The sequence below is a fragment of the Scyliorhinus torazame genome, chromosome 26, assembly GCF_047496885.1.
Source record: "Scyliorhinus torazame isolate Kashiwa2021f chromosome 26, sScyTor2.1, whole genome shotgun sequence".
Classification (NCBI taxonomy): domain Eukaryota; kingdom Metazoa; phylum Chordata; class Chondrichthyes; order Carcharhiniformes; family Scyliorhinidae; genus Scyliorhinus; species Scyliorhinus torazame.
The window spans coordinates 40,682,126-40,705,976 of NC_092732.1; the positions used below are offsets into that span (position 1 = coordinate 40,682,126).

Consider the following 23,851-nt stretch of genomic DNA (forward strand, 5'->3'; position numbering starts at 1 on the left):
GGAGGGAGAGAGGGAGAGGGGGGGAGGGAGAGAGAGGGGAGGAGAGAGGAGGGAGGGAGAGAGAGGAGAGAGGGAGAGGGAGGAGGGAGAGAGAGGGGAGGAGAGAGGGGGAGAGGGAGAGAGGGGGGAGGGAGAGAGAGGGGAGGGAGAGAGAGGGGAGGGAGAGAGGGAGGAGAGAGGGGGGAGGGAGAGAGAGGGGGAGGGAGAGAGAGGAGAGAGGGAGGGAGGGAGAGAGAGGGGAGGGAGAGGGGGAGGGAGAGAGGGGGGAGGGAGAGAGAGGGAAGGGAGAGGGAGAGAGAGGGAGGGAGAGGGAGAGGGAGGGAGGGAGAGAGAGGGGAGGGAGAGAGAGGGGAGGGAGAGGGAGAGAGAGGGGAGGGAGAGGGAGGGGGAGGGAGAGAGAGGAGGGAGAGAGGGGAGGGAGAGAGAGGGAGAGAGGGAGAGGGAGAGGGAGGGAGAGAGAGGGGAGGGAGGAGAGGGAGAGAGGGAGTGGGAGGGAGGGAGAGAGAGGGGAGGGAGAGAGGGGGAGGGAGAGAGAGGGAGAGAGGGAGAGGGAGGGAGGGAGAGAGAGGGGAGGGAGAGAGGGGGAGGGAGAGAGAGGGGAGGGAGAGAGAGGGGAGGGAGAGAGGGGGGAGGGAGAGAGAGGGGAGGGAGAGAGGGGGAGAGGGAGAGAGGGAGGGGGAGGGAGAGGGAGAGAGGGGGGAGGGAGAGAGAGGGGAGGGAGAGAGAGGGGGAGGGAGAGAGGGGGGTGGAGGGAGGGGGAGGGGGAGGGAGGGAGAGAGAGGGAGGGAGAGGGAGGGAGAGAGAGGGGAGGAGAGGGAGAGAGAGGGAGGGAGAGAGAGGGAGGGAGAGAGAGGGGAGGGAGAGAGGGGGGAGGGAGAGAGAGGGAGAGAGGAGGGAGGGAGAGAGAGGGGAGGGAGAGAGGGGGAGGGAGAGAGGGGGGAGGGAGAGAGAGGGGAGGGAGAGAGGGGGGAGGGAGAGAGGGGGGAGGGAGAGAGAGGGGGAGGGAGAGAGAGGGAGAGAGGGAGATGGAGGGAGAGAGAGGGGAGGGAGAGAGGGGGAGGAGAGAGGGGGATGGAGAGAGAGGGGAGGGAGAGGGAGAGAGAGGGAGGGAGAGGGAGAGAGGGAGAGGGAGGGAGGGAGAGAGAGGGGAGGGAGAGAGAGGGGAGGGAGAGGGAGAGGGGAGGGAGAGGGAGGAGGGAGAGAGGGGGGAGGGAGGGGGAGGGAGAGGGAGAGATAGAGGGAAAGGGAGAGAGAGGGAGAGGGGGGGAGGGAGAGGGAGGGAGGGAGAGAGAGGGGAGGGAGAGAGGGGGAGGGCGAGGGAGAGAAAGGGGAGGGAGAGAGGGGGAGAGGGAGAGAGAGAGAGGGAGGGGGAGGGAGAGGGAGAGATAGAGGGAAAGGGAGAGAGAGGGAGAGGGGGGAGGGAGAGAGAGGGAGAGAGAAAGGGAGGGGAGGGAGAGAGAGAGGGAGGGAGAGGGGGGAGGGAGAGAGAGGGAGGGAGAGAGAAAGGGAGGGGAGGGAGAGAGAGACGGAGGGAGAGAGGTAGATAGAGAGGAGTCTGTTCTCTGCACAGCAGGGCAGCCTTGCTGTTGGGACAGGTACAAAGATCCCCCACTCCCAGGGGCCTTGTGGACCTTTGTGACTGCTCCTGACAGGCTGCCCAGCTCTGTGACACCAAGGCCCCCCCGAGGGCACAGAACGGGCCGCCCCAGGACCCTGGGGAATGCGGGGAGAGCAGGCGGGTTTGCTGCAAACATGGGGGGGGGGGGCTCCTGGGAGGAGGGGGGAGAGGAGGGGGGAGGGGGAGAGGAGGGGGGAGGGGGGAGAGGAGGGGGGAGGGGGGAGAGGAGGGGGGGAGGGGGGAGAGGAGGGGGGAGGGGGGAGAGGAGGGGGGAGGGGGAGAGGAGGGGGGGAGAGGAGGGGGGGAGGGGGGAGAGGAGGGGGGGAGGGGGGAGAGGAGGGGGAGGGGGGGAGAGGAGGGGGAGGGGGGGAGAGGAGGGGGGAGGGGGGAGAGGAGGGGGGGAGGGGGGAGAGGAGGGGGGAGGGGGGAGAGGAGGGGGGAGAGGAGGGGGAGGGGGGAGAGGAGGAGGGGAGGGGAGGGAGGAGGGGGAGGGGAGAGGAGGAGGGGAGGGGAGGGAGGAGGGGGAGGGGAGGGGGGAGGGGAGGGAGGAGGGGGGGAGGGAGGGGGGAGGGGAGGGGGGGAGGGGAGGGGAGGGGGGAGAGGGGAGGGGGAGGAGGAGGGGAGGAGAGGGGGAGGAGGAGGGGAGGAGGGGGAGAGGAGGGGTGGGGAGGAGTGGGGGAGGGGTGGAGGGGGGAGGAGGGGGGCGAGGAGGGGTGGGGAGGAGTGGGGGTGGGATGGAGGGGAGGGGAGGGGGAGAGGAGGGGTGGGGAGGAGGGGTGGAGGGGAGGGGGGAGGAGGGGGTGGAGAGGAGGGGGAGGGGGGAGAAGGGGGAGGAGGAGGGGTGGGGAGGAGGGGTGGGGAGGGGGAGGGTGAGGGAGGGGAGTGGAGGGGAGAGGGGGAGGTGGGGAGAGAGGAGGGGGGGGGAGGGGGGAGAGGGGAGGGGGGGGAGGTGGGAGGAGGAGGTGGAGGTGTAGGAGGAGGGGGGAGGAGGGGGGGAGGTGGGAGGGGGAGGGGAGAGGGGAAGGGGGAGGTGGGAGGGGAACGGGGAGGGGGACGGGAGGGGGAGGGGGATGGGAAGGGGGGGGAGGGGACGGGAAGGGGGGGTGGTGAAGGGGGAGGAAGGGGGAGGGGGGGAGGGAGTGGGGAGGGGGAGGTGGGGAGGGGGGCGAGGGGGGGGGGGAGAGGAGGAGGGGGGCGAGGGGGGGAGGAGGAGGGGAGGGGTAGGTGGAGGAGGGGGGAGGGGGGGAGGGGGGAGGTGGGTGGAGGAGGGGAGGGGGACGGGAGGGGGTGGGGGATGGGAAGGGGGGGAGGGGACGGGAAGGGGGGGTGGTGAAGGGGGAGGAGGGGGGGAGGGGGGGGAGGGAGTGGGGAGGGGGAGGTGGGGGAGGGGGGGCGAGGGGGGGGGGAGAGGAGGAGGGGGGCGAGGGGGGAGGAGGAGGGGAGGGGTAGGTGGAGGAGGGGGAGGGGGGGAGGGGGAGGTGGGTGGAGGAGGGGGAGGGAGGAGGGGGAGGAGGAGGGTGACGGGGACGGGAAGGGGAGGGGTGGAGGGGAACGGGAAGGGGGGGTGGTGAAGAGGGGGAGGGGGAGGAGGGGGGAGGGGGAGGGTGAGGAGGGGGGGGAGGGAGGGGAGGGGAGGTGGGGGAGGAGGGGCGGGGAGGGGAGGGAGGGAGGGGGAGGTGGGGCGAGGGGGGAGAGGGGGAGGAGGGGAGAGAGGAGGGGGGGAGGAGGATTACTTCCGCTGCTTGTGCGTGAGCGAGCGCATGTTTTGCACGCCGCTGATCAGTGACTCAGACGGGCAAGAGAAGTGGACGCCTTCATCGTAGTTGTTGACGTAGTCGCTCCAGCTGCAGTTGATGATGCCTCTGAAGCTGGCTTTGCAGGCAAAATCCCAGACTCTGTCTCTCGTAATGTTGCTGAGCTGGCTGGGGGGAGGGGGCGGGGAGGAAGAAAACACACGGAGACAGTTACCACTGGGATGTCGCCAGCGTGGACGGTCGTCATTCGCAACCTTCGCGCGCGGGGTGGGGTGGGGGGGGAACATATGGGGTCCATTCCGCGTGGGCACATCTTAAACCACATCTTCGCAACACAACCTGGCGCCCGGTTACAATGGGCAATGCCCATTGCCGCGGATTTCGCAAAAGGAGGGTTACGCGGAATAAATACAAAAACATCAGGGGGGGGGGGTGGTTTGGTGGGGGCCCCCCCGATAAAAGTGAGGTCGACTCACCGGCCAAGCTGTAAGAGGGTCGGTGGAGGAGACTGGCATGGGCGAAGCGGCAGCACAGTGGGTTAGCGCCGCTGCCTCCAGTCACCGGGGACCCGGGTTCCATTCCGGCCTCCGGTCGCTGTCTGTGCGCTGAGTTTGCTCCTCCTCCCCGTGTCTGCGTGGGTTTCCTCCCACAGTCTAAAGATGTGCGGGTTAGGTGGATTGGCCGTGCTAAATTGCCCATTAGTGTCCAACGATGTGCAGGTTAGGTGGATTGGCCGTGCTAAATTGCCCTTAGTGTCCAAAGATGAGCGGGTTAGGTGGATTGGCCGTGCTAAATTGTCCCTTAGTGTCCAAAGATGTACAGGTTAGGTGGATTGGCCGTGCTAAATTGTCCCTTAGTGTCCAAAGATGTGCAGGTTAGGTGGATTGGCCGTGCTAAATTGTCCCTTAGTGTCCAAAGATGTGCGGGTTAGGTGGATTGGCCGTGCTAAATTACTCCTTAGTGTCCAAAGATGTGCAGGTTAGGTGGATTGGCCGTGCTAAATTGTCCCTTAGTGTCCAAAGATGTACAGGTTAGGTGGATTGGCCGTGCTAAATTGTCCCTTAGTGTCCAAAGATGTACAGGTTAGGTGGATTGGCCGTGATAAATTGTCCCTTAGTGTCCAAAGATGTGCAGGTTAGGTGGATTGGCCATGCTAAATTGCCCTTAGTGTCCAAAGATGTGCGGGTTAGGTGGACTGGCCGTGCTAAATTGTCCCTTAGTGTCCAAAGGTGTGCGGGTTAGGTGGATTGGCCGTGATAAATTGCCCTTAGTGTCCAAAGATGTGCAGGTTAGGTGGATTGGCCGCGCTAAATTGTCCCTTAGTGTCCAAAGATGTGCGGGTTAGGTGGATTGGCCATGCTAAATTGTCCCTTAGTGTCCAAAGATGTGCGTGTTAGGTGGATTGGCCGTGCTAAATTGTCCCTTAGTGTCCAAAGATGTGCAGGTTAGGTGGATTGGCCGTGCTAAATTGCCCCTTAGTGTCCAAAGATGTACAGGTTAGGTGGATTGGCCGTGTTAAATTGTCCCTTAGTGTCCAAAGATGTGCAGGGTAGGTGGATTGGTCATGCTAAATTGTCCCTTAGTGTCCAAAGATGTGCGTGTTAGGTGGATTGGCCGTGCTAAATTTTCCCTTAGTGTCCAAAGATGTGCTGGTTAGGTGGATTGGCCGTGCGAAATTGCCCCTTAGTGTCCAAAGATGTGCAGGTTAGGTGGATTGGCCGTGCTAAATTGCCCCTTAGTGTCCAAAGATGTACAGGTTAGGTGGATTGGCCGTGCTAAATTGTCCCTTAGTGTCCAAAGATGTGCAGGTTAGGTGGATTGGCCATGCTAAATTGTCCCGTAGTGTCCAAAGATGTGCGGGTTAGGTGGATTGGCCGTGCTAAATTGTCCCTTAGTGTCCAAAGATGTGCAGGTTAGGTGGATTGGCCGTGCTAAATTGCCCCTTAGTGTCCAAAGATGTGCGGGTTAGGTGGACTGGCCGTGCTAAATTGTCCTTAGTGTCCAAAGATGTGCAGGTTAGGTGGATTGGCCGTGCTAAATTGTCCCTTAGTGTCCAAAGATGTGCAGGTTAGGTGGATTGGCCGTGCTAAATTGCCCTTAGTGTCCAAAGATGTGCGGGTTAGGTGGATTGGCCGTGATAAATTGCCCCCTAGTGTCCAAAGATGTGCAGGTTAGGTGGATTGGCCGTGCTAAATTGCCCTTAGTGTCCAAAGATGTGCAGGTTAGGTGGATTGGCCGTGCTAAATTGCCCTTAGTGTCCAAAGATGTGCAGGTTAGGTGGATTGGCCGTGCTAAATTGTCCCTTAGTGTCCAAAGATGTGCTGGTTAGGTGGATTGGCCGTGCTAAATTGCCCCTTAGTGTCCAAAGATGTGCAGGTTAGGTGGATTGGCCGTGCTAAATTGTCCCTTAGTGTCCAAAGATGTGCTGGTTAGGTGGATTGGCCGTGCTAAATTGCCCCTTAGTGTCCAAAGATGTGCAGGTTAGGTGGATTGGCCGTGCTAAATTGCCCCTTAGAGTCCAAAGATGTGCGGGTTAGGTGGATTGGCCGTGCTGAATTGTCCCTTAGTGTTCAAAGATGTGCAGGTTAGGTGGATTGGCCGTGCTAAATTGCCCTTAGTGTCCAAAGATGTACAGGTTAGGTGGATTGGCCATGCTAAATTGCCCTTTAGTGTCCAAAGATGTACAGGTTAGGTGGATTGGCCGTGCTAAATTGTCCCTTAGTGTCCAAAGATGTACAGGTTAGGTGGATTGGCCGTGCTAAATTGCCCTTAGTGTCCAAAGATGTACAGGTTAGGTGGATTGGCCGTGCTAAATTGCCCTTTAGTGTCCAAAGATGTACAGGTTAGGTGGATTGGCCGTGCTAAATTGTCCCTTAGTGTCCAAAGATGTGCGTGTTAGGTGGATTGGCCGTGCTAAATTGTCCCTTAGTGTCCAAAGATGTGCAGGTTAGGTGCATTGGCCGTGCTAAATTGTCCCTTAGTGTCCAAAGATGTGCAGGTTAGGTGCATTGGCCGTGCTAAATTGTCCCTTAGTGTCCAAAGATGTGCAGGTTAGGTGGATTGGCCGTGCTAAATTGCCCCTTAGTGTCCAAAGATGTGCGGGTTAGGTGGATTGGCCGTGCTAAATTGTCCCTTAGTGTCCAAAGATGTGCTGGTTAGGTGCATTGGCCGTGCTAAATTGTCCCTTAGTGTCAAAGATGTGCAGGGTAGGTGGATTGGCCGTGCTAAATTGTCCCTTAGTGTCCAAAGATGTGCGGGTTAGGTGGACTGGCCGTGCTAAATTGCCCTTAGTGTCCAAAGATGTACAGGTTAGGTGGATTGGCCGTGCTAAATTGCCCTTTAGTGTCCAAAGATGTACAGGTTAGGTGGATTGGCCGTGCTAAATTGTCCCTTAGTGTCCAAAGATGTGCGTGTTAGGTGGATTGGCCGTGCTAAATTGTCCCTTAGTGTCCAAAGATGTGCAGGTTAGGTGCATTGGCCGTGCTAAATTGCCCCTTAGTGTCCAAAGATGTGCGGGTTAGGTGGATTGGCCGTGCTAAATTGTCCCTTAGTGTCAAAGATGTGCAGGGTAGGTGGATTGGCCGTGCTAAATTGTCCCTTAGTGTCCAAAGATGTGCAGGTTAGGTGGATTGGCCGTGCTAAATTGCCCTTAGTGTCCAAAGATGTGCGGGTTAGGTGGACTGGCCGTGCTAAATTGCCCCTTAGTGTCCAAAGATGTACAGGTTAGGTGGATTGGCCGTGCTAAATTGCCCTTAGTGTCCAAAGATGTGCGTGTTAGGTGGACTGGCCATGCTAAATTGCCCTTTAGTGTCCAAAGATGTGCAGGTTAGGTGGATTGGCCGTGCTAAATTGCCCCTTAGTGTCCAAAGATGTGCAGGTTAGGTGGATTGACCGTGCTAAATTGTCCCTTAGTGTCCAAAGATGTGCAGGTTAGGTGGATTGGCCGTGCTAAATTGTCCCTTAGTGTCCAAAGATGTGCGGGTTAGGTGGATTGGCCGTGCTAAATTGCCCTTTAGTGTCCAAAGATGTACAGGTTAGGTGGATTGGCCGTGCTAAATTGTCCCTTAGTGTCCAAAGATGTGCAAGTTAGGTGGATTGGCCGTGCTAAATTGCCCCTTAGTGTCCAAAGATGCACAGGTTAGGTGGATTGGCCGTGCTAAATTGCCCCTCAGTGTCCAAAGATGTGCAGGTTAGGTGGATTGGCCGTGCTAAATTGCCCCTTAGTGTCCAAAGATGTGCGGGTTAGGTGGATTGGCCGTGCTAAATTGTCCCTTAGTGTCAAAGATGTGCAGGGTAGGTGGATTGGCCGTGCTAAATTGTCCCTTAGTGTCCAAAGATGTACAGGTTAGGTGGATTGGCCGCGCTAAATTGCCCCTTAGTGTCCAAAGATGTACAGGTTAGGTGGATTGGCCGTGCTAAATTGTCCCTTAGTGTCCAAAGATGTGCGTGTTAGGTGGTTTGGCCATGCTAAATTGTCCCTTAGTGTCCAAAGATGTGCTGGTTAGGTGGATTGGCCGTGCTAAATTGCCCCTTAGTGTCCAAAGATGTGCAGGTTAGGTGGATTGGCCGTGCTAAATTGCCCATTAGTGTCCAAAGATGTACAGGTTAGGTGGATTGGCCGTGCTAAATTGTCCCTTAGTGTTCAAAGATGTGCGGGTAAGGTAGACTGGCCGTGCTAAATTGTCCCTTAGTGTCCGATGAAGGGTGGGGGGGAGAGATCAGCCTTGACGGTACAGAATGGCGGAGTGGGTTCGAAGGGTAGGGTGGCCTCCTTCCGGCTCCTTCTGTTCACTGACGCCCCCTTCAGAGAGGGACATCTGCTGTCCTTACCCCGGTGTGGCCTACACGTGACTCCAGACCGCCACCCCCCCCCCCCCCTCCGCACCGCATACAGCGACGTGGTCGACTCTGAACCGCTCCCCCCCCCCAAAACGGCCGAGCGAGGCACGCAGCTCAAAGGGGCAATTATGATTGGGCGGCAAACGCTCGGCCCGTGCCCTGCCCCTCCCCCCACCGCCGTTCCCCGTTTTTCCTGGGGCAGTTTCAAGGTCACAATTACCTGACGATGACAGAAATCGAACCGCCTCGGGGGCAGACGTAGCTCATCCCGATGGAGTCCTCAATCAACCACCGCTTCTCTAGGGGAAACAAGATGATCATTGTGAGCGAGGGGGTCCCAGAACCCCGGGGGCAGCACTGACCCCCAGCATGGCGCATCTCAGGGTAGAGAGTCAGATTTTCTTTCGCAGCCTCAAGGCCGCACTGTCAGAGGGTCAGTACTGAGGGAGTGCCGCACTGTCAGAGGGTCAGTACTGAGGGAGCGCCGCACCGTGGGAGGGTCAGTAGTGAGGGAGTGCCACACTGTCGGTGGGTCAGTGCTGAGGGAGCGCCGCACTGTCAGAGGGTCAGTACTGAGTGAGTGCAGCACTGTCAGCGGGTCAGGACTGAGGGGGTGCCGCACTGTCAGAGGGTCAGAACTGAGGGAGTGATGCACTGTCAGAGGGAGTGCCGCACTGTCAGAGTGTCAGTACTGAGGGAGTGCCGCACTGTCACAGGGTCAGTACTGAGGGAGTGATGCACTGTCGGAGCGTCAGTACTGAGGGAGCGCAGCACCGTGGGAGGGTCAGTAGTGAGGGAGTGCCGCACTGTCAGAGGGTCAGTACTGAGGGAGCACCGCACTGTCAGAGGGTCAGTACTGAGGGAGTGCCGCACTGTCAGACTGTCAGTACTGAGGGAGTGCTGCACTGTCACAGGGTCAGTACTGAGGGAGTGCCGCACTGTCAGAGGGTCAGTACGGAGGGAGTTCCGCACTGTCACAGGGTCAGTACTGAGGGAGCGCCGCACTGTCAGATGGTCAGTACTGAGGGAGTGCCGCACTGTCAGAGGGTCAGTACTGAGGGAGTGCCGCACTGTCAGAGGGTCAGTACTGAGGGAGTGCTGACTGTCAGAGGGTCAGTACTGAGAGAGCGCCGCACTGTCAGAGGGTCAGTACTGAGGGAGCGCCGCACTGTCTGAGGGTCAGTACTGAGGGAGTGCCGCACTGTCAGAGGGTCAGTACTGAGGGAGCGCCGCACTGTCAGAGGGTCAGTACTGAGGGAGTGCCGCACTGTCAGTGGGTCAGTACTGAGGGAGTGCCACACTGTCAGAGGGTCAGCACTGAGTGAGCGCTGCACTGTCAGAGAGTCAGTACTGAGGGAGTGCCGCACTGTCAGAGGGTCAGTACTGAGGGAGTGCTGCACTGTCAGAGAGTCAGTACTGAGGGAGTGCCGCACTGTCAGTGGGTCAGTACTGAGGGAGTGCTGCACTGTCAGAGAGTCAGTACTGAGGGAGTGCTGCACTGTCAGAGGGTCAGTACTGAGGGAGCGCCGCACTGTCAGAGGGTCAGTACTGAGGGAGCGCCGCACTGTGGGAGGGTCAGTACTGAGGGAGTGCCGCACTGTCAGTGGGTCAGTACTGAGGGAGGGCCGCACTGTGGGAGGGTCAGTACTGAGGGAGTGCCACATCGTGGGAGGGTCAGTACTGAGGGAGCGCCGCACTGTGGGAGGGTCAGTACTGAGGGAGTGCCGCACTGTCAGAGGGTCAGTACTGAGGGAACGCCGCACTGTCAGAGGGTCAGTACTGAGGGAGCGCCGCACTGTCAGAGGGTCAGTCCTGAGGGAGTGCTGCACTGTCGGAGGGTCAGTACTGAGGGAGTGCTGCACTGTCAGAGGGTCAGTACTGAGGGAGTGCTGCACTGTCAGAGGGTCAGTACTGAGGGACGCCGCACTGTGGGAGGGTCAGTACTGAGGGAGTGCCGCACTGTCAGAGGGTCAGTACTGAGGGAGCGCCGCACTGTCAGAGGGTCAGTACTGAGGGAGCGCCACACTGTCAGAGGGTCAGTACTGAGGGAGTGCCGCACTGTCAGAGGGTCAGTACTGAGGGAGTGCCGCACTGTCAGAGGGTCAGTACTGAGGGAGTGCCGCACTGTCAGAGGGTCAGTACTGAGGGAGTGCCGCACTGTCAGAGGGTCAGTACTGAGGGAGTGCCGCACTGTCAGAGGGTCAGTACTGAGGGAGCGCTGCACTGTCAGAGGGTCAGTACTGAGGGAGTGCCGCACTGTCAGAGGGTCAGTACTGAGGGAGCGCTGCACTGTGGGAGGGTCAGTACTGAGGGTGCGCCGCACTGTGGGAGGGTCAGTACTGAGGGAGTGCTGCACTGTCAGAGGGTCAGTACTGAGGGAGTGCTGCACTGTCAGAGAGTCAGTACTGAGGGAGCGCTGCACTGTCAGAGGGTCAGTACTGAGGGAGTGCCGCACTGTCAGAGAGTCAGTACTGAGGGAGCGCCGCACTGTCAGAGGGTCAGTACTGAGGGAGTGCCGCACTGTCAGAGGGTCAGTACTGAGGGAGTGCCGCACTGTCAGAGAGTCAGTACTGAGGGAGCGCCGCACTGTCAGAGGGTCAGTACTGAGGGAGTGCCGCACTGTCAGAGGGTCAGTACTGAGGGAGCGCTGCACTGTCAGAGGGTAAGTACTGAGGGAGCGCTGCACTGTCAGAGGGTAAGTACTGAGGGAGCGCTGCACTGTCAGAGGGTCAGTACTGAGGGAGCGCTGCACTGTCAGAGGGTCAGTACTGAGGGAGCGCCGCACTGTCAGAGGGTCAGTACTGAGGGAGCGCCGCACTGTCAGAGGGTCAGTACTGAGGGAGCGCCGCACTGTCAGAGGGTCAGTACTGAGGGAGTGCCGCACTGTCAGAGGGTCAGTACTGAGAGAGTGCCGCACTGTCAGAGGGTCAGTACTGAGGGAGTGCCGCACTGTCAGAGGGTCAGTACTGAGGGAGTGCCGCACTGTCAGAGGGTCAGTACTGAGGGAGTGCCGCACTGTCAGAGGGTCAGTACTGAGGGAGTGCCGCACTGTCAGAGAGTCAGTACTGAGGGAGCGCCGCACTGTCAGAGGGTCAGTACTGAGGGAGTGCCGCACTGTCAGAGGGTCAGTACTGAGGGAGCGCTGCACTGTCAGAGGGTAAGTACTGAGGGAGCGCTGCACTGTCAGAGGGTAAGTACTGAGGGAGCGCTGCACTGTCAGAGGGTCAGTACTGAGGGAGCGCCGCACTGTCAGAGGGTCAGTACTGAGGGAGCGCCGCACTGTCAGAGGGTCAGTACTGAGGGAGTGCCGCACTGTCAGAGGGTCAGTACTGAGGGAGCGCTGCACTGTCAGAGGGTCAGTACTGAGGGAGCGCCGCACTGTCAGAGGGTGACTACTGAGGGAGTGCTGCACTGTCAGAGGGTCAGTACTGAGGGAGTGCCGCACTGTCAGAGGGTCAGTACTGAGGGAGCGCTGCACTGTGGGAGGGTCAGTACTGAGGGTGCGCCGCACTGTGGGAGGGTCAGTACTGAGGGAGTGCTGCACTGTCAGAGGGTCAGTACTGAGGGAGTGCTGCACTGTCAGAGAGTCAGTACTGAGGGAGCGCTGCACTGTCAGAGGGTCAGTACTGAGGGAGTGCCGCACTGTCAGAGAGTCAGTACTGAGGGAGCGCCGCACTGTCAGAGGGTCAGTACTGAGGGAGTGCCGCACTGTCAGAGGGTCAGTACTGAGGGAGTGCCGCACTGTCAGAGAGTCAGTACTGAGGGAGCGCCGCACTGTCAGAGGGTCAGTACTGAGGGAGTGCCGCACTGTCACAGGGTCAGTACTGAGGGAGCGCTGCACTGTCAGAGGGTAAGTACTGAGGGAGCGCTGCACTGTCAGAGGGTAAGTACTGAGGGAGCGCTGCACTGTCAGAGGGTCAGTACTGAGGGAGCGCTGCACTGTCAGAGGGTCAGTACTGAGGGAGCGCCGCACTGTCAGAGGGTCAGTACTGAGGGAGCGCCGCACTGTCAGAGGGTCAGTACTGAGGGAGCGCCGCACTGTCAGAGGGTCAGTACTGAGGGAGTGCCGCACTGTCAGAGGGTCAGTACTGAGAGAGTGCCGCACTGTCAGAGGGTCAGTACTGAGGGAGTGCCGCACTGTCAGAGGGTCAGTACTGAGGGAGTGCCGCACTGTCAGAGGGTCAGTACTGAGGGAGTGCCGCACTGTCAGAGGGTCAGTACTGAGGGAGTGCCGCACTGTCAGAGAGTCAGTACTGAGGGAGCGCCGCACTGTCAGAGGGTCAGTACTGAGGGAGTGCCGCACTGTCAGAGGGTCAGTACTGAGGGAGTGCCGCACTGTCAGAGGGTCAGTACTGAGGGAGTGCCGCACTGTCAGAGGGTCAGTACTGAGGGAGTGCTGCACTGTCAGAGGGTCAGTACTGAGGGAGTGCCGCACTGTCAGAGGGTCAGTACTGAGGGAGCGCCGCACTGTCAGAGGGTCAGTACTGAGGGAGCACCGCACTGTCAGAGGGTCAGTACTGAGGGAGCGCCGCACCGTGGGAGGGTCAGTAGTGAGGGAGTGCCGCACTGTCAGAGGGTCAGTACTGAGGGAGCACCGCACTGTCAGAGGGTCAGTACTGAGGGAGTGCCGCACTGTCAGACTGTCAGTACTGAGGGAGTGCTGCACTGTCACAGGGTCAGTACTGAGGGAGTGCCGCACTGTCAGAGGGTCAGTACGGAGGGAGTTCCGCACTGTCACAGGGTCAGTACTGAGGGAGCGCCGCACTGTCAGATGGTCAGTACTGAGGGAGTGCCGCACTGTCAGAGGGTCAGTACTGAGGGAGTGCCGCACTGTCAGAGGGTCAGTACTGAGGGAGTGCTGACTGTCAGAGGGTCAGTACTGAGAGAGCGCCGCACTGTCAGAGGGTCAGTACTGAGGGAGCGCCGCACTGTCTGAGGGTCAGTACTGAGGGAGTGCCGCACTGTCAGAGGGTCAGTACTGAGGGAGCGCCGCACTGTCAGAGGGTCAGTACTGAGGGAGTGCCGCACTGTCAGTGGGTCAGTACTGAGGGAGTGCCACACTGTCAGAGGGTCAGCACTGAGTGAGCGCTGCACTGTCAGAGAGTCAGTACTGAGGGAGTGCCGCACTGTCAGAGGGTCAGTACTGAGGGAGTGCTGCACTGTCAGAGAGTCAGTACTGAGGGAGTGCCGCACTGTCAGTGGGTCAGTACTGAGGGAGTGCTGCACTGTCAGAGAGTCAGTACTGAGGGAGTGCTGCACTGTCAGAGGGTCAGTACTGAGGGAGCGCCGCACTGTCAGAGGGTCAGTACTGAGGGAGCGCCGCACTGTGGGAGGGTCAGTACTGAGGGAGTGCCACATCGTGGGAGGGTCAGTACTGAGGGAGCGCCGCATCGTGGGAGGGTCAGTACTGAGGGAGCGCCGCACTGTGGGAGGGTCAGTACTGAGGGAGTGCCGCACTGTCAGAGGGTCAGTACTGAGGGAACGCCGCACTGTCAGAGGGTCAGTACTGAGGGAGCGCCGCACTGTCAGAGGGTCAGTCCTGAGGGAGTGCTGCACTGTCGGAGGGTCAGTACTGAGGGAGTGCTGCACTGTCAGAGGGTCAGTACTGAGGGAGTGCTGCACTGTCAGAGGGTCAGTACTGAGGGACGCCGCACTGTGGGAGGGTCAGTACTGAGGGAGTGCCGCACTGTCAGAGGGTCAGTACTGAGGGAGCGCCGCACTGTCAGAGGGTCAGTACTGAGGGAGCGCCACACTGTCAGAGGGTCAGTACTGAGGGAGTGCCGCACTGTCAGAGGGTCAGTACTGAGGGAGTGCCGCACTGTCAGAGGGTCAGTACTGAGGGAGTGCCGCACTGTCAGAGGGTCAGTACTGAGGGAGTGCCGCACTGTCAGAGGGTCAGTACTGAGGGAGTGCCGCACTGTCAGAGGGTCAGTACTGAGGGAGCGCTGCACTGTCAGAGGGTCAGTACTGAGGGAGTGCCGCACTGTCAGAGGGTCAGTACTGAGGGAGCGCTGCACTGTGGGAGGGTCAGTACTGAGGGTGCGCCGCACTGTGGGAGGGTCAGTACTGAGGGAGTGCTGCACTGTCAGAGGGTCAGTACTGAGGGAGTGCTGCACTGTCAGAGAGTCAGTACTGAGGGAGCGCTGCACTGTCAGAGGGTCAGTACTGAGGGAGTGCCGCACTGTCAGAGAGTCAGTACTGAGGGAGCGCCGCACTGTCAGAGGGTCAGTACTGAGGGAGTGCCGCACTGTCAGAGGGTCAGTACTGAGGGAGTGCCGCACTGTCAGAGAGTCAGTACTGAGGGAGCGCCGCACTGTCAGAGGGTCAGTACTGAGGGAGTGCCGCACTGTCAGAGGGTCAGTACTGAGGGAGCGCTGCACTGTCAGAGGGTAAGTACTGAGGGAGCGCTGCACTGTCAGAGGGTAAGTACTGAGGGAGCGCTGCACTGTCAGAGGGTCAGTACTGAGGGAGCGCTGCACTGTCAGAGGGTCAGTGCTGAGGGAGCGCCGCACTGTCAGAGGGTCAGTACTGAGGGAGCGCCGCACTGTCAGAGGGTCAGTACTGAGGGAGCGCCGCACTGTCAGAGGGTCAGTACTGAGGGAGTGCCGCACTGTCAGAGGGTCAGTACTGAGAGAGTGCCGCACTGTCAGAGGGTCAGTACTGAGGGAGTGCCGCACTGTCAGAGGGTCAGTACTGAGGGAGTGCCGCACTGTCAGAGGGTCAGTACTGAGGGAGTGCCGCACTGTCAGAGGGTCAGTACTGAGGGAGTGCCGCACTGTCAGAGAGTCAGTACTGAGGGAGCGCCGCACTGTCAGAGGGTCAGTACTGAGGGAGTGCCGCACTGTCAGAGGGTCAGTACTGAGGGAGCGCTGCACTGTCAGAGGGTAAGTACTGAGGGAGCGCTGCACTGTCAGAGGGTAAGTACTGAGGGAGCGCTGCACTGTCAGAGGGTCAGTACTGAGGGAGCGCCGCACTGTCAGAGGGTCAGTACTGAGGGAGCGCCGCACTGTCAGAGGGTCAGTACTGAGGGAGTGCCGCACTGTCAGAGGGTCAGTACTGAGGGAGCGCTGCACTGTCAGAGGGTCAGTACTGAGGGAGCGCCGCACTGTCAGAGGGTGACTACTGAGGGAGTGCTGCACTGTCAGAGGGTCAGTACTGAGGGAGTGCCGCACTGTCAGAGGGTCAGTACTGAGGGAGCGCTGCACTGTGGGAGGGTCAGTACTGAGGGTGCGCCGCACTGTGGGAGGGTCAGTACTGAGGGAGTGCTGCACTGTCAGAGGGTCAGTACTGAGGGAGTGCTGCACTGTCAGAGAGTCAGTACTGAGGGAGCGCTGCACTGTCAGAGGGTCAGTACTGAGGGAGTGCCGCACTGTCAGAGAGTCAGTACTGAGGGAGCGCCGCACTGTCAGAGGGTCAGTACTGAGGGAGTGCCGCACTGTCAGAGGGTCAGTACTGAGGGAGTGCCGCACTGTCAGAGAGTCAGTACTGAGGGAGCGCCGCACTGTCAGAGGGTCAGTACTGAGGGAGTGCCGCACTGTCAGAGGGTCAGTACTGAGGGAGCGCTGCACTGTCAGAGGGTAAGTACTGAGGGAGCGCTGCACTGTCAGAGGGTAAGTACTGAGGGAGCGCTGCACTGTCAGAGGGTCAGTACTGAGGGAGCGCTGCACTGTCAGAGGGTCAGTACTGAGGGAGCGCCGCACTGTCAGAGGGTCAGTACTGAGGGAGCGCCGCACTGTCAGAGGGTCAGTACTGAGGGAGCGCCGCACTGTCAGAGGGTCAGTACTGAGGGAGTGCCGCACTGTCAGAGGGTCAGTACTGAGAGAGTGCCGCACTGTCAGAGGGTCAGTACTGAGGGAGTGCCGCACTGTCAGAGGGTCAGTACTGAGGGAGTGCCGCACTGTCAGAGGGTCAGTACTGAGGGAGTGCCGCACTGTCAGAGGGTCAGTACTGAGGGAGTGCCGCACTGTCAGAGAGTCAGTACTGAGGGAGCGCCGCACTGTCAGAGGGTCAGTACTGAGGGAGCGCCGCACTGTCAGAGGGTCAGTACTGAGGGAGTGCCGCACTGTCAGAGGGTCAGTACTGAGGGAGCGCCGCACTGTCAGAGGGTCAGTACTGAGGGAGCGCCGCACTGTCAGAGGGTCAGTACTGAGGGAGCGCCGCACTGTCGGAGGGTCAGTACTGAGGGAGTGCCGCACTGTCAGAGGGTCAGTACTGAGGGAGTGTACCGTCCGGTCTGTCGCAAGAGGTGCAGGGTGGGGAGTTTTCCGTGTTGCCCGGAGACCCCCACCCGTCCACACCGCTGATAAAATCCATGTGCAATCTGGTCATTTCTGTCTCTGGGATCTCCCTCTGCGAGAGCGGCTCCGGCGTCCCGTCCAATACCGCTGGGGGTGGACCTCAGCTGTCCATCTATTGGCTGCAGAGGGATTTGGGGCTGCGACGAGTGCCACATCTTCCTGCACTTTGGTGATAAGAGGTGAGTCTCGTACCTGGGTCGTCGAAGGGAGCCCCTTGCCGAGCCAGGAGGACACAGAGGAAGAGGCCAACCACCCTCACGCCTGGCATTGGGGTGGGTGGGGGGGGGGGCGGTGGAGCAGGGATGAGGAGTGAGAGAGAGAGAGAGAGAGGGAGAGATTGCGGACAGTCTCCAGCCCCGCTGGGTACGTGGCGCACAGCCGATCGTGCGAGGAGGAGGTGACGGGTTGGGGGTGCGCGCGCACCTGGCTCACGGTGGACATTCCTGCCCTCTCCCCCCCCCCGCCCCCTCCCCCCCACTCACACATCAGGCTCGGGAAAGCGGCCAGACTGAAACCCGACACTGCAGTAGTGTCGCAGCATAAAGCAAGGATGCTGTTCACGGTTCAGCGGCGTCTGTCACTCCGTGACAAAGCGGATCTCGATCCATTGCCAAGTCTCCATATTTCGCTGTCCGCTGAATTCTTCCTGCAGCCAGATCCCCCCGGCGGGGGTGGGGGGGGGGGGGGGGGGGGGGGGGGACAAATATTCTTTTCAGTGACCTTTTAGGTTGCCCACAGTCTGTGACACTTCTCATCCCAGAGGAGCATGAAGTACGTTCTGCCTCTCGTCCTGTGCACCAGCTCTCAAAACAAATGTCTGCTTTGCATTGAAAAGGGAATGTTAGTCAACTGAAGGTTTACCTCTCACCGTCCCCGATCAAACACTCCCAGGACAGGTGCAGCACGGGGTTAGATACAGAGTAAAGCTCCCTCTACACTGTCCTCATCAAACACTCCCAGGACAGGTACAGCACGGGGTTAGATACAGAGTAAAGCTCCCTCTACACTGTCCCCATCAAACACTCCCAGGACAGGTACAGCACGGGGTTAGATACAGAGTAAAGCTCCCTCTCCACTGTCCCCATCAAACACTCCCAGGACAGGTACAGCATGGGGTTAGATACAGAGTAAAGCTCCCTCTACACTGTCCCCATCAAACACTCCCAGGACAGGTACAGCACCGGGTTAGATACAGAGTAAAGCTCCCTCTACACTGTCCCCATCAAACACTCCCAGGACAGGTACAGCATGGGGTTAGATACAGAGTAAAGCTCCCTCTACGCTGTCCCCATCAAACACTCCCAGGACAGGTACAGCACGGGGTTAGATACAGAGTAAAGCTCCCTCTACACTGTCCCCATCAAACACTCCCAGGGCAGGGACAGCACGGGGTTAGATACAGAGTAAAGCACCCTCTACACTGTCCCCATCAAACACTCCCAGGACAGGTACAGCACGGGGTTAGATACAGAGTAAAGCTCCCTCTACACTGTCCCCATCAAACACTCCCAGGACAGGTACAGCACGGGGTTAGATACAGAGTAAAGCTCCCTCTACACTGTCCCCATCAAACACTCCCAGGACAGGTACAGCACGGGGTTAGATACAGAGTAAAGCACCCTCTACACTGTCCCCATCAAACACTCCCAGGACAGCTACAGCACGGGGTTAGATACAGAGTAAAGCTCCCTCTACACTGTCCCCATCAAACACCCCCAGGACAGGTACAGCATGGGATTAGATACAGAGTAAAGCTCCCTCTACACTGTCTCCATCAAACACTCCCAGGACAGGTGCAGCATGGGGTTAGATACAGAATAATGCCAAACATTCGAACCGTGTCCCACCCCATCTCTCGGGTGCCAGGGGGTCTGAGTTCTCGTGTTCGAAAAACTAGCACCATATGTTATGTCGCAACTTTTTGAATTCCGCCTTCTGTCTGCAGCTTAACTTAAAGACACAGGTCCATTAAGCATCCATGAATCAAAATGATAACAGCAAAAATAAAGATCGGGGAAGGGAATCAACAAGAAGTACCCTTGCAGTAGCGAAAGCGTCTCGACGTATATAAAAGGGAAGAGAGTAGCTAAAGGCAATGTTGATCCCTTGGTGGATGAAACCGGAGAGTTAATAACGGGGAAAGCAGAAATGGTAGAGACAGTAAATCAATATTTTGCCTCAGTTTTCACAGTGGAGTACCATCACAATAGTAGCAGGTAACGCAGAGGTAATTGAAAGGGATGAATTTAGAACAATCATCATCAATAAGAAAACAGTACTGGGAAAGTTATTGGGATTGAAAGCAGACTACCCAGGGCCCGCTGCCTTACATTCTAAGGTGTTAAAGGAAGTGGCAGCGGAGATAATGGACCCATTGGTTATAATAAAATTCCCTGGTCACAGGAAATGTTCCGGTGGATTGGAAAAATGCTAACGTAAGGCCCTGATTCGGAAAGGGAGCGAGGCAGAATGTGGGAAATTACAGACCAATTAATTTGACATCTGTTGTTGGGTAATTGTTAAAATCCATTATTAAGGAAATAATGTCAGGACGTTGACAAAGATTGTGGGGTTAGAGGCCGGGCCGGAACCAATGGTGGCGATTTTTGGGGGGGTTTCGGAAATGCCGGAGCTGATGGGAGGGGAGGAAGGCTGACGCTGTGGCCTTCTCCTCTCTAGTCGCCCGGCGAAGGATTCTGTTGGAATCGGCAACGCCACCAGGGGGGGGGGTGGCTGGCGGGGCTTGCACAACTTTCTCCGGCTGGAAAAGATTAAGTTCGAATTGATGGGATCAGCGGAGGGCTTGGAGACAGGCTGGGGACTGTTCATGACCATATTTGAGGAATTGTTCATCGCTTGGGGGGGGGCGGGGGGGAAGGAGGAGGGAGGGTGTGACAAGGGGGAAGAACATGCACAAATTGCGAACTGTTTGGTGTGGAGAATGTTCTTTGATTCATTTACGTTTTTGTACCTTCGAATACGTTTGGAATAAAATACTTTTTTTTTTAAAGATCACATGGGATTAGGGGTAATTAATTAGCTTGGATGGAAGACTGGCTGACGGACAGGAGACAGAGAGTCAGAATAGAACATAGTCCGTTCTGCAGGAGGCCATTCGGCCTATCGAATCTGCACCGACCCACTTAAGCCCTCACTTCCACCCTATCCCCGTAACCCAATAGCCCCTCCTAACTTTTTTGGTCACTCAGGGCAATTTATCATTTAACCTGCACGTCTTTGGACTGTGGGAGGAAACCGGAGCACCCGGAGGAAACCCACGCAGACGCGGGGAGAACGTGCAGACTCCGCACAGACAGTGACCCAGTGGGGAGTCGAACCTGGGGCCCTGGAGCTGTGAAGCCACAGTGCTAGCCACTTGTGCTACCCATGGAATAAATGGGTCTTTTTCTGGATGGCACAATGTAACAGGGTTCAGTCCTTGGGCCCCATCAGTTTACAATCTATATTAACGACTTGGCTACAGGGATAGAAGGTTCTATAGCCAAATTTGCAGATGATACTAAAATAGGTGGGGCAGTAAGTTGCAATGAGGGAAATAAGAAATTTATGAACAGTTATAGTTGGGTTGGGTGAGTGGGCCAAACAGTGGCAGATGAAGTTTAACGTGGATAAGTGTGATATTATCTGTTTTGGTCAGAAAAATGGGAAGGCAATTTATTATCTAAATGGGGAGACTTTGGGGTCCTCCTTTGCAGAGGGATCTGGGGGTCCTCCTGCATGAGTCACAGAGTATAATTTTGGTCTTTATAGCGAAGGGAATAGAGTATAAAAGTAGCAAAGTGTTGCTGCAACTGTACAAGGCATTAGTGAGACTGCACCTGGAGTATTGCGCAGTTTTGGTCCCCTGATTTGAGGAGGGATGAGATGCATTAGCGGCAGTTCAGAGGAGGCTCACTCGATTGATTCCAAAGATGAGGGGGTTGCCTGATGAAGAGCAATTGAGCAGTTTCGGGCTATACTCTCTATCTAGAGCTTAGAAGAACGAGAGGCGATCCGAGTGAGGTATATAAGATGGTAAAAGGTATTGACAAAGTAGAGCAGGTGCTTCCTCTTGTGGGACGATCTAGAACGAGCGGTCACACTTTTAGGATAAGGGGTAGCAGCTTTAAAGCAGAGATGAGGAGAAAATACTTCTCTGGTAGAGGTGAATCTGCGGAATTCACTGCCCCCAGAGTGCGGTGGATGTTGGGACAGTGAGTAAATCTAAGGAGCAGACAGACCGATTTTTAATTAGCAATGGGTTGAAGGGTTATGGAGAATGCCCCATGGTGTCAGCTCCTCTTTCAAGAAGTCTCAAAAGAACTCTCTTCTCAAAGTGTTGTATCCAAGACATCTCCTTACAGCAAGTCTTCCTGAATCTGCTAACTGTATTTAAAAGTGGATTGTGACCCTGAGATGGGTTATGGATTCTTATTTAAACGGTAAGATGTTAAAACATGCTGCTGTGCAGAGGGACCTGGGTGTGCTGGTGCACGAGTCGCAAAAAGTTGGTGTGCAGGTGCAACAGGTGATTAAGAAGGCTAATCGAGTTTTGTCTTTCGTTGCTAGAGGGATGGAGTTCAAGACTAGGGAGGTTATGCTGCAATTGTATAGGGTGTTGGTGAGGCTGCATCTGGAGTATTGTGTTCAGTTTTGGTCTCCTTACCTGAGAAAGGACATATTGGCGCTGGAGGGAGTGCAGAGGAGATTCACTAGGTTGATCCTAGAGTTGAGGGGATTAGATTATGACGAGAGGTTGAGTAGGCTGGGACTGTACTCATTGGAGTTTAGAAGGATGCGGGGGGATCTTATTGAAACATAAAATTATGAAGGGGATAGGATAGATGCGGCCAGGCTGTTTCCACTGGTCGGGGAAAGCAGAACTAGGGGGCATAGCCTCAAAATAAGGGGAAGTAGATTTAGGACGGAGTGTAGGAGGAACTTCTTCACCCAAAGGGTTGTGAATCTCTGGAATTCCTTGCCCAGTGAAGCAGTTGAGGCTCCTTCTTTAAACGTTTTTAAGAAAAAGATAGATACCTTTCTAAAGAATAAAGGGATTCGGGGATATGGTGTACCGGTCGGAGAGTGGAGCTGAGTCCACAAAGATCAGCCATGATCTCATTGAATGGCGGAGCAGGCTCGAGGGGCCAGGTGGCCGACTCCTGCTCCTAGTTCTTATTATGTCTGAGTGGAGATAAGAATAGCAGTTAGGATTATTTCCTTGTATTATTACAATGTTATTCCTTGTATTATTGTCCCGAAGTGTGGTACATTGGCGAGACCATGCAGACGCTGCGACAACGGATGAACGGACATCGCGCGACAATCGCCAGGCAGGAATGATCCCTTCCAGTCGGGGAAGACTTCAGCAATCAAAGGCATTCAGCCTCTGATCTCCGGGTAAGCGTTCTCCAAGGCGACCTTCAGGACGCGCGACAATGCAAAATCGCCGAGCAGAAACTTACAGCCAAGTTCCGCACATAGGAGTACAGCCTCAACCGGGACCTGGGATTCATGTCGCATTACATTCATCCCCCACCATCTGGCCTGCGAAATCCTACCAACTGTCCTGGCTTGACACAATTCACACCTCTTTAACCTGGGGTTACCCCATCTCTAGATCTGTAAAGACTTAATTACCTGCAAATGTTCACATTCCAAGCATTGTTTGGCATCTTTGAATTTGTCTATATATATGTTTCTGGAACATACCTCTTCATTCACCTAAGGAGCAGCGCTCCGAAAGCTAGTGACATCGAAACAAACCTGTTGGACTTTAACCTGGTGTTGTAAGAATTCTTACTTGTATTATTAAGCATTGTTTAACTGGTAATTGAAAGCTAATAGTTAATAATAAAGTTTGTTTTAATATAGCAGAGCCCTATTTTGGGTAAAATCAGTCCTGTAGCGAGGAATCCTTCCCCCCCAGTCTTACAAAATTGAAATAAAATATTGAAAATCGCTTATTGTCACAAGTCGGCTTCACATGAAGTTACTGTGAAAAGCCTAGTCGCCACATTCCAGCACCTGTTCAGGGAGGCTGGTACGGGAATTGGACCCGCGCTGCTGGCCTGCTTTAAAAGCCAGCTATTTAACCCTGTGCTAAACCAGCCCCCTGGGGTTTCTGTCCCGTACCCTAGTCACTGTTGGGGGCTCGGCCGGGATGATAATTAGCATCTCAAGGCCTGGTTTAATGATGCAGAAAAAAAAGAGTTCAAACCCACTGGGGGTGTGTGCGGGATTTGAACCTGGAATATGAGTCTGAATTAACGGTGAAGGCCAGAAGGAAGCAGAGGATGGCTGTAAAAATACATCTGGCTCTGTAACGAGGTGACAGCCATTTAAAATATAGAGTCCTAATCCTTTTTCTTTCTATTAAGAGGCAATTTAACGTGGCCAGTCCACCTACCCTGCACATCTTTGGGTTGTGGGGGTGAGCCCCACGCAGACGCGGGGAGAGTGTGTAAACTCCACACGGGCCGTGACCCAGGGCCGGAATCGAACCCGGGTCCTCGGTGCCGTGAGGCAGCAGTGCTAACCACTGTGCTGCCCCTGGAAATCCGTTGTCCTTACTGAGTTCTGATCGATGCAAGGGTCCAGACCCCACACCGACGTGGTGGACAATGGCCCTCTTGTGTGGCCGAGTGAGACGCTCGAGTTGTATTCGAGAAGGTGGCTTGACGTGCCTTTCCCGATGGGAGGGGGAGGTGGAGGACAGCAATTAATAATAATAATCTTTATGACACGTGGGACATCCGCAGAAGCGTGCGTCGCACGATGCGAGCACACGTGAGCGAGGTGTAGGACGCGAACATACATGTGCGAGACCTGACACGTGTGCGAGATGTGGGACGCGAACACGCGTGCGAGACATGGGCCAAACACACGTGTGCGAGACGTGGGGCATGAACACACATGTGCGAGACGTGTGACGCTGACACGTGTGTGAGATGTGGGATGCTGACACGTGTGCAAGACGTGGGAGGAAAACACATGAGCATGAGACGCTAACACACGTGCGCGAGGCATGGGAGGCTGACACACGTGCGCGAGACATGGGACGCGGGCACACGTGCGCGAGACATGGGACGCGGGCACAAGCGCACCACACGTGACGCAGACCCCGTCAGCACGCGTGCCAGCCGGGGAGGTGACGTCCCTCTGGCCATTGCCACGTGACCTCAGCCAAGTTGCCTTCTGCTGCCTGCTGACGTCACGGGAGATGGGAGGGCTGACGTCACAAGGGGCTGATGTCACACAGGGGGAAGAGCAGAGCCGCCGGCCCCTGATTGGCTGGGGAGTGGCCCACGTGCTCCCCGGACAGGCCCCGCCCCCTCCCTCCT

The 23,851-nt window shown here is 57.2% G+C and overlaps 1 protein-coding gene across 2 annotated transcripts in view; it reads right to left on the reverse strand.

Annotated features, from left to right (window-relative positions):
* The window catches only part of LOC140402992 (hemagglutinin/amebocyte aggregation factor-like), a 211,189-nt gene extending 194,175 nt beyond the window's left edge, over nucleotides 1-17,014 (reverse strand). The window contains exons 1-3 of one of the 2 annotated variants that reach the window (XM_072490649.1): nucleotides 16,991-17,014; nucleotides 8,432-8,510; nucleotides 3,352-3,540 (exon numbers count right to left, since the gene is read on the reverse strand). In XM_072490649.1, the coding sequence (XP_072346750.1) occupies nucleotides 3,352-3,540; nucleotides 8,432-8,478 (236 nt within the window). In that variant the 5' untranslated portion in view covers nucleotides 8,479-8,510; nucleotides 16,991-17,014. Of the gene's footprint in view, nucleotides 1-3,351; nucleotides 3,541-8,431; nucleotides 8,511-16,700; nucleotides 16,883-16,990 lie in introns of those variants that run through there. The other variant, XM_072490648.1, reaches the window with a different exon arrangement.
* Between the last annotated feature and the right edge of the window lie 6,837 nt (nucleotides 17,015-23,851).